Raw genomic sequence first — 16,881 nt, forward strand, 5'->3', positions numbered from 1 at the left:
GCCTCCTGTGTGGTACATTCTGGTTACTCAACTTGTGGTCTCAGGCTTCCAGATTACATTCATCTCCCAAGATCATCACATTTATTTTTAACTTGTAGACTAAACAAAATCAGTCAAGGCTCCTGGAACCTTCAAGTCCCAGACACTGTCCTACACCCATAATGAGAGTTTGACACCTTATCCTAATGCCCATTGACCAGGTCACTTCCAGAGCTGTGACCACCTGCGGAGTAACAAGTACCTTGGCAGATAGTGCATGTCCCATCACTGAAAGGACCCAAGCAAAACTGCCATGGAAGAAAATGAATACTCAGGTAAGAAGATTCCCAGGTGCCAATGCTGGCACTCATTTTGCCCAGGAGAGTTGGGGGAGGGGCTCTTCAGTCCCTCTTTACCCAAAGAAGGTGAATTCCCAAGAAGGCCCAAGAGATAGAGTGGGGAGGTAAGCACTGACTGACACCCGTGGCACACAGCCACGGTTCCCGTGGAACAGGGAAATTCAAGGCCCCTCCCTTCTGTGACTCAATACCTTCCCAACAAAACTCAGCTCCAGCTGGACAGCTGGGGGTCAGATAAAGTTGAAAGCCAATTTGAACGGGAACTTGGAATTCAGAATGAATTCTCAAACCCAGGGTAAGGAAGAGCTGGGGAGCTGCATGGGAAAACATCAAGACAGAGTTGGCGGGCAGCTCGGGTATCAGGGTGAAGTCTGAAGAGTGTGGGTGGTATCTGGGGATTGGACTTTGATGTGGGGCAAGGATTGGGATGTGGTGTCTTATAACTGGGGAAGGGGCTCAGGGTTAGGGGCAGATAGGAAGGTAGCTAGGACTTGAGGATCAAGGCTAAAGTATGGGGAGTTGGGAGTCAGAACTGACTAGAAAGAGGAGCACCTCTCTAGAGTTGAGGCTTGGGGAACCAGCGTTGCAAGAGAGAAGGGTGGATCTCTGCTTCTGGCTCTAAGTCTGTCTCTCTGGAAATGACCTGGACTGAAATCAGACTCAGTGCCTGCTGGACTGTGGGCAGACTCTAGTTGGATAGGCTAAAGTCCAGAGAGGCAGGCTCAGAGATACACAGATAGGACATAGACTGAGCTAAGGAGAATCGATGGGCACACACCATACAGGTAGACCCAGTGATGGACAGTTTGCATGTACAGAAAATGGAGGAAAAAGGAGCCTGGGTCCATTGAGACCCTCTGCTTCAGGCAGGGCTCTAGATACACTCCTTGGCTTTTGAGACTCTGAGTGATAGGGAAACAGTTAGGGGCGGAGGCCATACCCTCATGTACCCATCAATACTCTCTATGCTACCAACAGGATACTGGGAGCCTCCTAGGAAGCGTTGCTGCTGTGCAAGACAGGGGACACAGCTCATGCTGGTGGGGCTGCTGAGCACAGCAATGTGGGCTGGCCTGCTGGCCCTGCTTCTTCTATGGCGTAAGGACATCCACAGTCCCATAGCTTCCCATTCTGTACCCATCCCCAGGCCACCTGACCTCCCCATCTTCTGATTCATCCTAATGTCTCCTGTCATCCAGCACCCCTGATCCTACCTGTACCCCCCAACCCCAGCTGACAAATAACTATCCTCTTTGTCTGATCCTCTTCCCACTGACCCCCTAGACTGGGAAACGGAGAAGAATCTAAAACAGCTGGGAGACACTGCAATCCAGAATGGTATGAATGGGTCAAGATGAGGTAACGGAAGTGCAGGCTGGGATGGTCAGCTATTGTCATTTTCCTGCCAGTGACCACTGTGTGGGCTGCCTCAATGGCACCCTCTCCCCCAGGGAGCCAATGGACAGTCCCCATCTCAGTAGAAAACTTCTTCAAAGTCTGGAGAAGCAAGGTTGTCTCTCATCTGATATCTGTTCAGATGGCAGGGTTCACGAAACCACTTGGGCCTCCGTTTACCCTTCTGTACCATGGGTGTGAGTGAGCTACCGAGTGGAGAAAGAAAGATAAAGAAAGCCTTTGAGACTGGGGAGTGTAGTTCAGTCGGCAGAGCGAGTGCCCTGGGTTCCATCCCCAGTGCTTCGTAACTGGGCCCTGTAGTGCATTCTTATGATCCCAGCAATTGAAAAGAGGAGGCAGGAGGATCGGAAGTTCGAGTTCCAGACCATCCTGAGTTATGTGAGACCTGTGAGAGAAAGAAAGAAAGAAAGAAAGAAAGAAAGAAAGAAAGAAAGAAAGAAAGAGAGAGAAAGAGAGAAAGAGAGAAAGAAAGAGAGAGAGAGAGAGAGAGAGAGAGAGAGAAAGAAAGAAAGAAAGAAAGAAAGAAAGAAAGAAAGAAAGAAAGAAGAAAGAAAGAAAGAAAGAAAGAAAGAAAGAAAGAAAGAAAGAAAGAAAGGGAGGTGGGGAGGAAAGTCCTCAGAAAAGATGGCTACTGTTCTCATATTTAATCCCAAAGGAAAAGGAGGACATACCTGATCATTCAGTTGTAGCCCAGACCTCTCCCTTGCTCTGTGCAAAATGTATACATCTTAAAGTAAAAACTGCAGTTACTGTGGTGATATGAAAGAGGTCCCTGAACTGAGGGTTGGGGTGAAGTACAACCTTAACTGGGTGTGGGGGTGCATGCTTGCCTGTTGTGTCAGGAGGTTGAGGCAGGAGGACTGCAAGCAATATGAGCTACAAAGTGGGAGAGGAGAAAGAGGGAGAGGGAAGGGGGAAGGGATGGGTGGAAAGTGGGTCTTCGTGATTCTTAAAAACACCTCTCTTCTTCCTCCCTCTGTCCCAGTCTCTCATGTTACCAAGGACTTACAAAAATACCACAGTAATCAATTGACCCAGAAGTCCCAGGGTGAGCCAGTCACCTCCTGTCGCTTTGGGTTGGGGAAGGGAAAAAGGGCTGGAATGGCTTTGAACAGTCAGTGGTGGCTATCCATGCCCTACTGCAAACCACACAGCAAGGAGGCAGCCCTAATGTCAATGGGGGAAGAGTTGGGGGCGGGGGACACTCTCCAGGAAGGAACCTTGTCATCACTGAGTGCTACTCTCTGGGCAGCTGTTCAGATGTCACAAAACTTGCAAGAGCTCCAAGCTGAACAGAAGCAAATGAGAGCTCAGGGTAAGTCAGGGTGGGAGGAAGCAGGAAGCCCCCCATCCCAAGAACCATGTGGATGCAGGGGGCTGGAGGCTAGGGTCAGGATTGGGGGTGGGGGATGAAAGGAAAGAGAAGTGAGGGAGCAGCATCTCAGGGTGAGCCAGTTGATAAGTATCTCTAAGACCAGACATACACCTTTCAGACTCTCAGCTCTCCCAGAACCTGACTGAACTCCAAGAAGATCTAATCAACGTCAAATCCCAGAGTGAGACCAGGGGAAAGGGGCAAACCGAGTGGGAAGGGGTGGTGCTGCGAGAAGCCAGTCAGTGTCTGAATCTGCACCCATCTCTACACCTTTCAGACTCTGAACTCTCCCAGAATCTGAACAGACTCCAAGAGGACCTAGTCGACATCAAATCCCTGGGTGAGATTTGAATGGCCAAGGGAAAGGGGCAAACCGAGTGGGAAAGGAGTGGTCCTTGGGGATGCCAGTCAGTCCCTGAATGCTGCACCCATCTCTGGTCTCCCTAGGCTTGAATGAGAAGCGCACAGCCTCAGATTCTCTGGAGAAAATCCAGGAAGAGGTGGCAAAGCTGTGGATAGAGATACGGATGTCAAAGGGTGAGCTTGACCTACCATCAATGGTGACCTGTAACCAAATGCTGTGACATTCTGGGTGTGCCCTGTAAGGTGTTTGTGCTAACACAATTGTGTGGCATGGTGTGACTGAGGTTTCGTGTGATGTTCGTGGATCAGAGTTGATGTGGGGACCAAGACAGATGGAGACATAGAAGAACACCCTCTGCTGATGGGGGTGGAGTCCAGTTTTCATCCTCCAGGATAAAGCTAGCCACCACTAGCTTTTCCTCCATTCCTGTGGTCTGCCCAGCCAGGCAGGGAGACATGCTCATCAGGAGCCCTGTCAGGGGTGGCAGGGACAGAGGGACAGCTCTATGTTGTGACCCCTGGAAGCAACCTGAGGAGTTTCCTCAACTCTCTAGGGATCTCAACTCAAGTAAAACAGGATCTTTGTCTTTGACTCACAGAAGAATTTCAGGTCAAGTCAATATGATAAAGAATCAGGGTTTATCCAGAGAGATTTTAACAGGAATTTTTAAATTATGTTTACATTTTATTTACATTCTGTGCATGTATGTGTGGAGGAAATGCACACCATGGCACATGGGTGGAGGTCAGAGGACAACTGTCGGGAGTTGGTTCCCTCCTTCTACCACTTAGGTTCTGGCCATTGAACTCAGGTCTGGATACTTAGCAGCAAGCTCCTTTAGCCACTGTGCCATCTCACTAGCCCTAACACAGATGTAAGCACAAGAGGTAAGAGAAAGAATGGATCCCTAAGAAGAAAAAACAGAGCCAAGTGTGGGCTTCGCACACACCAGCATCTTGCTCTCTCCAGTAATCACAGGTGGGATTTGGTGGGGTTTGAAGTTATCTTCATAGGCCTGTTAAAGATGTGTGTGTGTGTGTGTGTGTGTGTGTGTGTGTGTGTGTGTGTGTGTGTGTGTGTGTGTATGTGTGTGTGTGTGTGGTGTGTGTGTGTGTGTGTGTGTGTGTGTGTGTGTGTTGGTGGCAAGAGGGTGTGGATATGGGTGTGTATGTGATATGTGTTTATGTGTATGTGGGTGTGTGTTGTGTAGGGGGGTGGGGAGATGTGTACATGTGGCATGGGACATATGTGGAAGTCAAAGGACAATCTCAGGAGTTGGTCCTTGCCTTCCATCTTGTTTGCGACAGGATCTGTTGTTGTTAACCACTGCGTATGCCAGGCTAGCTGACTCATGGGTGTCCAGGGGTTCTCCTGCCTCTGCCTCACCACCTTGCCATGGGGGTGGTGGGATTACAGGTTCATGCTGTCATGTCCAGCTTTAACCAGCTTTAACCAGCTTTAACTCTGGGTATCCAAACTGAGGTCCTCATGCTTGCTCAGCCCAGAGAATTTAAATGAACCCAGGGCAGTTTCCAAGAGGTTGACAATTAGTAAGATGAAAGACCTACAGGGGTGCAAGAAGACAGGGTTTTTTTGTTGTTTTTTTTTTTACTGTAAACAGAAACAACAGTCTTGTTAGGTAGTCCTAGATGAAGTCCAACCTGAGATCATTGTTCGTTGTTGTCTTAATATAAAATATCCATATATGGAAAGAATATAGAGATATCCGTGCATTGTCTCTATGCAGGCAGCCTTCAAAGCAAATAGTAATTGTGCTGAAAGTCTTGCCTCGCTGCTGGTGAGGGGCTCCTACCAGACTTCAGCATGAGGGGCTCCTCTTTTTCCATGTTCCCATAACCCCATAATGTCTCCTCTTCTTCTGTGCCACCTCACCCTCACCAAAGCAGCCCCCCTAGACTGGCCCACTCAGTGCTAAGGGACATGACATCATCACCAGGAACAGCACAGATGGTGGAAATGCCCACCCCGACAAGCTAACTAGCTTGCAGCAAGAGCCACTGCAGTGCCTGTACCACAGGACAAGAACACTGAGATTGCAGTGTCGCCCTCCTTACACCGGTGCTGCATTGCCCTTGACTTTTCTCCCTTCCACTTCTGGAAAGTCCCAGCTGCCCCAAAGGGATAAGAGAAGGGGAAGGAACTTTGCTTGGTCAGAAGGAGTCCCCATCCCCTGGGACGTGTGGCTCTGGGGATCCCAGCAGAAAACCCCTGTGATTTCTTGGGGTGGAGAATGAGGAGGTCACATTCATGGCTCACAGATTTCTAACCACTTACCCTTTCTCTTAGTCCACACGTGCGAATACACTACGCATACACACACAACACACCTCACATATACACACATACACACCATATGCACATCACACATATACAAAACACACACATCACATATATACACATACAACATACATCACACTACACACACATCACATACACATGCACCACACATACAGACCACATAAACACACACCAAATACACATGTACACAGACCACACACACAGCACACACATACCACATACACTCACTCTGCTTCCCACCTCACCACTAGAATTGCTGATGCATTCATCCACAAGATCCAAACTCAGGCCCAGTGCTCACTCAGTGCTCAACCCACGGAGGCATCTCCCACACACAAATCTGGTCCTTGGAATCTGAGCTCAGCTCTGGGTCTCTCTCTCTCTCTCTCTCTCTCTCTCTCTCTCTCTCTCTCTCTCTCTCTCTCTCTCTCTCTCTCTTTGTGTTTGTGTGTGTGTTTCTCCCTCCCTGCCTCCCTCCCTTACTCTTTTTTTTCTTTTGATTTTTGTCAAATAGCCTTTGATTATTTTTAATATCTACTTTATTTTTAATTATGAGGCAAAGGTGTGGGTACTGGGCAAGTGAGTTTTGAAGTTTTTATCTGTCGAGACCAGAAGCAAAGAGCTGGAGTTACAGGCAGTTGTGAGCTGTCTAATGTGGGTGCTAGGAACAGAACTTGGGTCCTCTGCAAGAGCCATACATGCTCTTAATTTCTGCTTTGACTGCGGTGTCTGTGGGGGTGGTGCTGTGGCTAAAGTGTCTGTTGGGGTGGGAGTGGCTGAGGTCTCTGTGGGGGTGTGGAGTAGCTGAGGTGTCGGTGGAGCTGGGGATAGATGAGGTCTCTGTGGGGAAAGAGGGTAGCTGAGTTATCTGTAGTGAGGTAGCCGAGGTGCCTGTGGAGATAGGGATGTCTGAGGTCTCTTTGGGAGTAGAGGGTCTAGGGGCATGGAGGTGGCTAGGGTATCTGTGAAGGTGGAGAGTAGCTGAGTAACTGGGTGTGAGGGTAGTAAAGGTATCTGTGGAGGTGGGGATACCTGAGGTATCTGTGGAGATGGTGGGTACCTGAGGTATCTGTGGAGGTGGGGGTACCTGAGGTATCTGTGGAGATGAGGGTATCTGAGGTATCTGTGGTGGGGGGGGTACCTGAGGTATCTGTGGAGGTGGGGGTACCTGAGGTATCTGTGGGGGTGGGGGTACCTGAGGTATCTGTGGAGGTGGGGGTACCTGAGGTATCTGTGGGGGTGGGGGTACCTGAGGTATCTGTGGAGGTGGGGGTACCTGAGGTATCTGTGGAGGTGGGGGTACCTGAGGTATCTGTGGAGGTGGGGGTACCTGAGGTATCTGTGGAGGTGGGGGTACCTGAGGTATCTGTGGGGGTGGGATGTGGCTGAGGTATCTGTGGTGATGGTTCTGGTAGCTAAGGTGTCTGTGGGGTGGGGATGACATATGGCTGGCATGTTTGTGGTAATGTTTCTAGTAGGTAAGATATTGCTAACCATGGACGTGTTTGTTAGATGCTAGTAACTTTGGAACTGAAAGTGTTTCATAATGCTGGTGGCTGAGTTGTGGTTGGCCTTGGCTGTTTGTTGCTGGCCCCAGTTGTTGAGGTATTTATGATAAGGTTAGTGACAAGTGCCACTCTGTTAACCACTGAGGTGTCTGTGGTTGACAGTGTGAGTGGCTGAGAAGGTCTCACCGAAGACCTGGCCGGTTTTGAGATCCCATGCAGAAAGCAATCTGCAGACTGGCATGGTTAGGCTTTAACCTTGGAGGGACAGGACAGTTCCTCCAGCCCAGATCCCTGGGTGACTGCAGGAGAGACATTACCCACCACCAGTGTTCCTGAGCCTCTCTTCAACCTGTGACCCCCACCCCCCAGGAACTGCATGCAACATATGTCCCAAGAACTGGCTCCATTTCCAACAGAAGTGCTACTACTTTGGCAGAGGCTCCAAGCAGTGGCTCCAGGCCAGGTTCGCCTGCAGTAACTTGGAAGGGCGGCTAGTCAGCATCCACAGTCAAACGGAGCAGGTACTTGGGCCCTAGGGACTGTGGGCAGCAGGGTGGCAGTGGGTGGGGGGAGTGGGGCATAGGATCACACCCTGGCCTTCTGGAATGGATGGCAAGGACCCTATATCTACCTCCACCTAGGACTTCCTGACGCAACACATCAACAAGAGGGATTCCTGGATTGGCCTCCAGGATCTCAATATGGAGGGAGAGTTCCTATGGACCGATGGGAGCCCCATGAGTTATAGGTAAGGGGAACTCTGAGAAACAAGTGAGGCAGGAGAAACACAGTCCGGAGTTCAGGGAAAGGATCCTATGGACTGCAGATGGAGGGAAGTCCTAGACCGCCTTAGCTATAGGGAAAGGATGAGGGGCCTGAGGAAAGACTGGAAAGGTGGTTCTTGGGCTGCATGGGTGGAGGGAGTACAGAAATGGAGGTGGCCCAGGTACAGATCCCCAAAGGTGGAACCTGTGCTCCGGAAGGAGGCTAATGGGGGCGGGTCTGCAGAGAGGGGACACTTCCCTACCCACATCCTATGACTGAAGGTGTTTCTTGTTGCAGCAACTGGAATCCGGGGGAGCCCAACAACGGGGGCCAGGGTGAAGACTGTGTGATGATGCGGGGATCCGGCCAGTGGAATGACGCCTTCTGCCGCAGCTACCTGGATGCCTGGGTGTGTGAGCAGCTGGCAACATGCGAGCTATCTGCCCCCTTAGCCTCTGTGAGTCCAACAGGACCCACCCCGAGAAATGAACCCTGACAAACTTCTGCCCACCCTCTTCTGGATTTCTCCTCTACCTTTACCATGGCAACAGCCAGGCCTCGAGGATACCACTATCAAGGCCTGGGCTCCTCTTTGTGACTCAAGACTATGATTACATTCCCATCCATACTGAAGCACCCGGTGGGTGCCAGCTCTTGCCAGCTACCCAGAAAGCTTCCACTGCTCTCCAGCTAAGCTGACCATCCCATTCCGTCTGTCCTCCTCCAACCTGAGGCCCAGCCGTGCAAGCTCCCTGACTACTGGCATGTACGTGGGCAGTTGAGCCAACCAGGGAACTGCTGAGAACAAAGATTTCAAAGGAAGCTTCCCTTTCTACTCTTTGTCAGAGAACAGAGGCTTCCCTTTCCCCAGGGTCCAGAAGTGAGTCTTCCCATCAAGTTTGCAACAGTGAGCACTTGAGAGGCAGAGGCAGGCGGATTTCTGAGTTTGAGGCCAGCCTGGTCTACAGAGTGAGTTCCAGGACAGCCAAGGGCTACACAGAGAAACCCTGTCTCGAAAAACCAAAAAAAAAAAAAAAGTTTGCAACAGTGAAATTGGGTTGTGGCTGGTCCCCAGCATTCCTACCCTCCTTGGAGGCTGCCCCAAATGTGCTCCTGGTGTGGGAGGTACTGAAGGGACTCTGGCCAGCTCCAACATGGCGGCCTTGGCTCCAGGAGGCCTTGCCCTTCTCCCCCATTCCCTCTGTCTTGCTCAAAGCTGTTAGGTAACAGTCCTAAAACTAGCCCCCAAGGTCTGTTCCCTTATTTGGCCACTCCCTCCTCCTGCGGCTGACCACCACGGCCCAGCTATCCAAGTACTGAAATCTAGCAATCAAAGCCCCCTTTGTTTCACCTAATTAACATGGCCAATCAAAATATTTCAATGCATCATAGCTCAGTCTAACAGACACGTTTTTCTCTTCATAAAAATTACACCTGCAAGGTGTGGCTGCTGTTTTTCTGACTCAGGCAGAAAGCAGCCACTTCATTTTTCTTCCCTGCTTAATAAATGATCTCTCTGTGAAAACAAGTGTTTGGGTGTGGTTTGTGCCTAATCTGGGGTACAGGAGGGAACTCCCGCTGTGCCGGGAGTAGCAGGGTTCTCCTTCAGGTATAAGCTGACAGTTTCAGAGACTTGGTACCCAAAGCTCTCTATGAGAATGATGCACAATTGATATGGAATTTATACTTTCTACATCTTAGTTATTTCTTTTCCTATATCCTTATAACACGCTAAGTAGGGGTAGGAGTGAGGCTCCGAAGCACGTGATCCCCAGCTAGGTATGTTGCTGCTTGCTTATAATCCAAGTTTGCCTGGATGCTGTGACTTTAGGCCAGCCTGGACCATTCAGTGAGACCCAAACAAAGATGAGAAGGCTGGCGATGACCTACGTTGTCTCCCGAGTCTGTAGAGAGGAAGGAAAGAACCAAGTCCCAAAAGCTGTCCTCTTTAGCTGTCTGCAGCCCCACGCACTTACATACGTGGACACGTTTTTTAAGATGTTTAAGGTGGAGTGCATCTGAGGAAGACATCTCACATCAATCTCTGGCTCCACTTGCACACGCAAAATAAACATTTTTATAAATAAGGTGGAGGGCTAGAGGCATGGCTCAGCAGTGAGTAACACACTGCCCTTCCTTAGGATGGGGGGTTGGGGGGACTCAGACAGCAACACTCACACCAGATGGCTCAGAGCCACCTGCAACAACTCTAAATCTGATACCCGCTTGTGGCCCCCAGTAACCTGCATTTAAGTTCACAAATGTACACACAGACACACACATAAAGTCATAATAATAATAATAATAATAATAATAATAATAATAATAATAATAATAACAGCCAAGGGTGGTGGTGCTCAACTTTAATCTCAGCACTAGGGAGGTAGACCTCTGAGTGTGAGGCCAGCCTGGTCTACACAGTGAGTTCCAGGTCAGCCAGGAAAGCGTAATTCAGACTCTGCTTAAAATAGTAAATGTGATGAGCCACTAAGCTAAACACTCAACCTCATGTAGAGTCAGAAGGGTCAGGAATTCAGTCATCTTTAAATATACAGCAAGGCTGAAGCCAGCCTGTGTGGACAGAAACCTGTCTCAGAATACACTTTTTAAATATTACCCTTAAAACCCTCCTAAGTTTCCAGATGGTTCTGGGCTCTTCTCCCTTTGAGAGGCTAGTGTGCCACTATTCTCAATGTGATCCCTGGGGCACCCAGCAGCTCTCCAGAATATACCAGAAACAAATTCTTAAGCACACCCCAAAACTGCAGAATCTGACTGTAGGGGTAAAACCTACAGTTTTGTTGTTTTGAAACCACCTGCGTTTTTAAGTCCTTCAGGTGACTCCGATGCCCTGAAGTGCCGTGTCTCAAAATGAGAATCCCAGGAAGACCTCTGAGAAAGGGGCTGGAATGCAAACTTCTGGTCCAGTAAGTCTAGGGGTGGACCAGTGATCCTGCAGGTGGGTCAGTGATGCTGACTCTTGATATGGATGCTGGTGCTGATGCGGACAGTCCACAACCCACTCTGAGTAGCCAATGTCCACCAGATTTATTGTTTAGGCACACACCCACACCCCACCCCTTTTATTATCTGACTTTGGGGTTTTTTAGAACAAATGAAGATTTGAGGAAAACTTGAGTTTCAAGAGAAGAGAACCCCTGCTTCACACTGGTTTAAGAAAGAGTCCTGTGCTGCCAAAGCTGGTCTCAGACTTGCTAAGCAGCAGAGGATGGCCTTGAACTGGCGATCTTTCTCCCTCTACCTTCCTAGTGCTGGGATGAGACAATTTGCACCCATTTTATGTGGCATAAGGAATCAAACCCAGGGCACTCTACAAACTGGGCTATAGCACTGGCAGTTTGCTGGTCCCTCTTAACCTCATATCCCTGCCCCCACCTCTCCAGACTGCAAGCTCCAATGATAACTCCATAGGTGCCCTATCTCCCCAGTACATCCAAGCCTCCAACCTTATCTGAAAGCCAGAAGCCAAGTGAGCCCATTGTCCACTTCCTTACTCTTCATCTATGCCTGACAAGCTTGCCTTCAGACTCCCTCAGTCTGGGACTAGGGACCAGGATCAGGATCTGGGCAGATCTGACGCCCCTACACAAGACACAACACAGGCTTGGGAACGGGATCTGCTCATCCTTTATCTCCTGAGGCGTCAGCGTCCCTCCAGGGCCCGATCTCGGGCAATAACAGCCTCTTCAAACTTGATCATGAGTGTGGTCCCCTTGTGCCAGTGCGCCGTAACCTTGGCAGGGAAGCCGCTGTGCGTGAGTACAGCCTCCACGATGCCCGCTGTGAAGCTGGCACAGTTCAGTGTGCTGTTCTCCTTGGGCACAGAGATGTAGGTGTTAATGAGAGGCTCCCTCTCAATGATGTAGAAAGTGCGCGCGTCATCATTGGCCTGCTCCAGCTTGTCCGCCTCCTTGCCGAACAGTGCCTTCCACACCGCGCCCTTGACAAACAGCAATGCACCCAGCACCTTGGTCTCACGCCGGGCACCTTTCTCGCGGGCCACCAGGGCATCTAGGACTCGGGCGCCCACCTGGCGGCCCAGGGCAGCCAAGCGTGCCTGAAGCTCAGCCACAGAGAAAACGCGGCTCTGACAGTGCTGCACCAGCTCGGAGAAGAGAAGGGCAAAGGCACTCAGGCTCACCTCAGTGCGGGGCCGCACCAGTGCGCGCTCTAGCAGCGCCGACTTCCCACGTGTGAAACGCGCCTCCATGATGCAGTCCTGCAGGGAGACCAAAAGTCAGGACGATGGGTGGATGAGGCCTGGTACCAAGGACCAGAAGGAGAACCAGGATACCCATACAACCCATCTGTACCAGCGCTGAGCCCTATAGTGCCAAACAGATGAGAAGGGAAGCGGACATTAAAATTGCTGGTAAAACATACCCCATAACGTTTAGCAAGCAAAGCACAAATTCTAGAGCGAGAGCTTTACAATCTGGCCTGCCGATGGGGAAATGAAGAGAAATGAGGACTAGAGAAAGGGCTCTGCACTTCAAAGCATGTACTACCGTTCTTGCTAAGCACGTGACGTCAGTTCCCAGCACCCACTTCACGAGGCTCACACCCACCTGTAACCAGCTCCAGGAAGAATCAATGCCTCTGGCCTCTGCACGGCCCTCACATGCAAAGGCCCATACTCAGACACACATGCATATGAATAATTAAAAATGAAAATTTAAAAAAAAAAAAATCTTCCAAGGGAAATAACAGGAAGCAATAGAAACTACCCCAAAGTTGGAGACCCAAGGCACTATTCAAGAAAAGCACTTGGGGATATGGCTCAGTGCTCACCTAGCACACACGAAATCCCAGATTTGATTCCCTGAACTGCATAAAGCCAGGTATAGCAGCACGACTCTGTAATCCCTGAACTCAGGAGGTGAAGGCAGAGGCAGGAGGATCAGGAGTCTAAGGTCATCCTCTGCTACCTATGGAGTTTGAGACCAACCTAGGGTACATGAGACCTTGTCGCCACAAAAAAAGAAGGAGAAGGAAAAGGGGGAGAGGAGGAGGAAGAAGAGGAGGAGGAGGAGGAGGAGAAAAAAAAGAGCTGGAGAGAGGGTTAAGCAGTTAAGAACATTTTTTGCTCTTATAGAGAGACTTGAGTTTGAATTCCAGCACCCACACAGTAATTCACAACGCCCTGTAACTAGACCTAGTAGACCCTCTGACCACTGAGGGCACCAGGCACACACACAGTGCACATACAAAGAAGAAGCAAAACACCTATACACATAAAATAAAGCTCAAACAAATAGGAAGTCTTCCCAGAGAACTATCAGTGGGGCTGGCAAGATGGCTCAGAAGGTAAAGACACTTACCTGATAACCCCAGTTTAATCCTAGGAGAGATCTCACTCTCAAAAGTTGTCCCCTTATCTCCAGGCACACTCGCCAGTACACACATGTGCATACAAACATGCAATGAATAAATAAATGTAATTTTTAAGAAGCTGGCACATGGCAGGGGAAGGGTTAAAGCTCAAGGTGCCAGGCATGGTGCACGCCTTTAATCCCAGCACTCAGGGAGCAGAGGCATCTCTGTGAGCCTGAAGACAGCCAGGGCTGTTACACAGAGGAACTGCTCATAAATAAATAAATAAATAAATAAATAGAAATAAGAAATAAAGGTGAAGAGAATACAAAGAGTCCATGAAACTGTGGACGTGGGCACCTGCAGCCCCAGCACTCCAGAGGCTGAGGCAGTAAGATGACAGAAACTGCCCGGCCCGGGTGAGTTCCAAGACTGCCTAAGCCACAGTGAGCTCCCATGTGATGGTTCGTCTTCACTACCTAGATTTAGAATCACCATGAAAACACGTCTCTGGATTTCCAGAGAGGGAAGCCCCATTCTGAATATGGGCATCGCCACCCTAAGGCTGAATAAAAAGAATGAAGTGATCTGAGTGCCCGCATTCGATTGCGGATGCAATGCCAGCTGCCACCATTGTCAATGGACAAATAAACCGACCTTTCCTTCTTTTAGTTGCTTTTGTCGGGTATATATGACTACCGCAACAAGGAGAAAAGCACTAACACAGCCTGTCTTTAAAGCGGAGGCGCGTGGGGGTGTGGGGTTGGTGAATGGAGAGGGGACAGAGGACAGTCAATGATGATTCCCTAGTTGGCATGTGCTCCAGCCCTGGCTATCCTAAAGACTCTTCCTACCCAACCACCCCAGGAAAGCCAGAATAGTGTGTGGCAGTAAGGGACAGGGGTGAGTCAAAGCCACGCCAGGAGGGGGTGCAGAAAACCCCCAAGCCTATAACCTGAGGGTGGAGAGCGGCGGAAGTGTCTACTTGTCACGAAGGAAGCCGTTTCCACGGTGACCCTTAACTCTAAAAGAGATCCCCTTGGGAACTCACACTCCCACAAACTCTCTAGAAAACTGCACGGATAACGGGGAAACTAGTGGAGGAGCCAGGAGGAAGCGCTGAGAGCCTCTGGGCCTCCCGTGCCGGCAGTAGGGAGCCACAACCGTGAAGAGAGACCAAAATGGAATCCGGAGACTGAGGACCCTGATTTGTCTCCAGGTGAAGCCTTCATCGTTTCTGGGGGATGGAATGGAGCCGACAGCCCGTCCCTACAAAGCATGTTCCAGGGGCTGGGTGTTGGGGGATTAGGATGGACCGTCCGGCTCCCCAGCCGGGGAAGGGAACCGTGCAGAACGCTCCACTCGGCTGCTCTACGACGCTCGGCTGGGACCGCGGAACCCGCATCACCCCCAGGAAAACCCAAAGCAGACTGACCCGGGAACGCTGCTCGGGACGCACAGAAATAAGACGAGGCCCGTGCGCGCCGGAGTAGGTTCTCGGTCTAGGAAAGGTCTCAACCGGAACTGTGCAGCGGTAGGTTCAGCGGAACTTCTTGATGGCGTCGTAAAAGGCCTGTGAGTGCGCAGGCGTGCGTGGACTAGCCTGTGTGTGCACGGAGGGCGGGGCGATGCGGTGACCAAGAGCGGCCGCAAGGGGGCGCCCGTGTCCCAGCCCAGAGGCCCGGAACGCTTCGTCTGCACTGGTCTTACTTTGAGAGCTGGCCTTTGAGCAAGAAGGTAGTATGCAAAGTATTCTGCCTCAGGAGCATGTGCATGCCCTCCGGCATCTGTTTTCTTATGTATGTACGAACGCGAGCTGTGGATGTGATGTATTTTCACGCAATTTACCCTGTTATTCTCACAACACGTGATTGTACCTGTGGGTGAAGGAGAACACTTGACCTGGGGGTGTTTTTCCATCTTTCACAGAAGGTGTAGCTGCAATGCTTTAGTAGTAGTAGTTTTATGTGCGGAGGCATCTGACCATCCTTATTTTTCCTTTGTGTGTCAGTGTGTCCCCTGTGCCCAACACTGTGTGCAGAGGGCGAGAGGTTGACACTGAGTGTCTGTCTCTATTGCTCTGGAGCTTAGTTTAAGACAGAGTCTAACTACTGAACCTGGGGTAACCATTTCTGCTAACTGGCAAGCATCTCCGAAAATCCATCTGTCTGCCTCACAAGCATCTCACTGGCAGTTCAGGGGTTACAGGTGTGCACCAACACACCCGGTTTGGAGGGTGGGGAGTGTTTTGTTTTGTTTTGTTTTGCTTTAATGTAGGTACTCAGAATCAAACTCGGGTCTTCACGATTGTGCTTTATCTATTAAGATACCTCTCCAGCCCCTTAAATTTTTTTGTGCTGTATATTGGTTGGTTGGTGGTTGTTTGAAACAGTCTTGCTATGTAGCCCAACATGACCACAAAATTAAGGTGACGTGTGTGCCCAGAGCTTCCTGTGTTTAGCTGATCTTGATATAAGGAAATACAAGAGGCAGAAAAAATGTAGGTCATTTTCTCCTGGAGTCTCTTCATATCTCCAACCTGCATAAGTCAGCTGCACGTTTAATTATCTCTTTTACAGTGCTGGGATGAAAACCCAGGGCCCCACACTGGCTAGACAAGTGCTTTACAGCTGAGCCGTGCCACTGCCCCACATGCTTAATATAAAAATTCCTAGCATTGACTGAGACAAATGCAACTACTTACACCCAACCGTTGGACTGAAGTCGGGGACCCCTATGGTTGAATTAGGGGAAGGACTGAAGAAGCTGAAGGAGTGGGCACAACCCCATAGAAAGGCCAACAGTCTCAACTTACCCAGACCCCTGGGAGCTCCCAGAGACTGAGCCAGCAACCAGCCACAATGCCTGGACTGCTCCAAGGCTCCTTGGCACATATATAGCAGAGGACTGCCTGGTCTGGCCTCAGTGGGGGAGGATGCAACTGATCCTGAGGGACTTGGAGCTCCAAGGAAGGGAAATGCCTGGTGGGGTAGGAGGAGCACCCTCTAGGAGGCAAGGGGGAGGAGGAATGGGATGAGGAATTGTAGGAGGGGAGACGGGGATGTAAATAAAAAAAATAATTTCTTTAAAAAAAAAATCCTACCATTTAAAAAGGTATAAAACAGTAAGCTAATTTGTTTTTTTGTTTGTTTGTTTGTTTTGTTTTGTTTTGTTTTGTTTTCTGTGCTAGGGATGGAACTCAGGGCCACACATGTGCTTAGCAAGTATTGTATTGTTAAGCCACGTCTCAACCTAAGCTCGTTTTAAAACTATTTGTGTTTGTGTTGTTTGTGTGTATATGTGTGTATGAGTGCAGATAATATTATCATTCCTTCTAGGCTCTGCCCCACAGTTACCTGGCAACAGCCAGGTAGGCCTAGCTTACTCTAAAAAGAGCTATTCGCCCACCCCCACCCCCTCACTCTCTTACTCTTACTCTCTTTCTCTCCCTGACCTCTTTCT

At 49.9% G+C, this 16,881-nt stretch overlaps 2 protein-coding genes across 3 annotated transcripts in view; one reads left to right on the top strand and one right to left on the bottom strand.

Moving 5' to 3' along the window:
- Fcer2 (Fc epsilon receptor II) overlaps window positions 1-9,613 on the top strand; it is a 12,446-nt gene extending 2,833 nt beyond the window's left edge. Inside the window, exons 2-12 of one of the 2 annotated variants that reach the window (XM_076923770.1) lie at window positions 201-314; window positions 1,317-1,436; window positions 1,623-1,676; window positions 2,740-2,802; window positions 3,007-3,069; window positions 3,248-3,310; window positions 3,407-3,469; window positions 3,577-3,666; window positions 7,690-7,841; window positions 7,962-8,068; window positions 8,383-9,613. In XM_076923770.1, the coding sequence (XP_076779885.1) occupies window positions 293-314; window positions 1,317-1,436; window positions 1,623-1,676; window positions 2,740-2,802; window positions 3,007-3,069; window positions 3,248-3,310; window positions 3,407-3,469; window positions 3,577-3,666; window positions 7,690-7,841; window positions 7,962-8,068; window positions 8,383-8,581 (996 nt within the window). In that variant the 5' untranslated portion in view covers window positions 201-292 and the 3' untranslated portion in view covers window positions 8,582-9,613. The other variant, XM_076923771.1, reaches the window with a different exon arrangement.
- An 820-nt stretch (window positions 9,614-10,433) lies between these two features.
- Window positions 10,434-15,000, bottom strand: Trappc5 (trafficking protein particle complex subunit 5). Its single transcript, XM_076923772.1, has 2 exons — window positions 14,855-15,000; window positions 10,434-12,325 (listed from the first exon to the last, which is right to left on the bottom strand). Exon 2 carries the CDS (start codon window positions 12,314-12,316, stop codon window positions 11,750-11,752), a length of 567 nt encoding a protein of 188 aa, XP_076779887.1. The 5' UTR covers window positions 12,317-12,325; window positions 14,855-15,000; the 3' UTR covers window positions 10,434-11,749.
- Between the last annotated feature and the right edge of the window lie 1,881 nt (window positions 15,001-16,881).

The sequence above is a fragment of the Arvicanthis niloticus genome, chromosome 24, assembly GCF_011762505.2.
Source record: "Arvicanthis niloticus isolate mArvNil1 chromosome 24, mArvNil1.pat.X, whole genome shotgun sequence".
NCBI lineage: Eukaryota > Metazoa > Chordata > Mammalia > Rodentia > Muridae > Arvicanthis > Arvicanthis niloticus.

Bases quoted from the DNA above. Each gene is read 5' to 3' on its own strand.
- Trappc5 (XM_076923772.1), bottom strand. From the start codon at position 12,316: ATGGAGGCGCGTTTCACACGTGGGAAGTCGGCGCTGCTAGAGCGCGCA.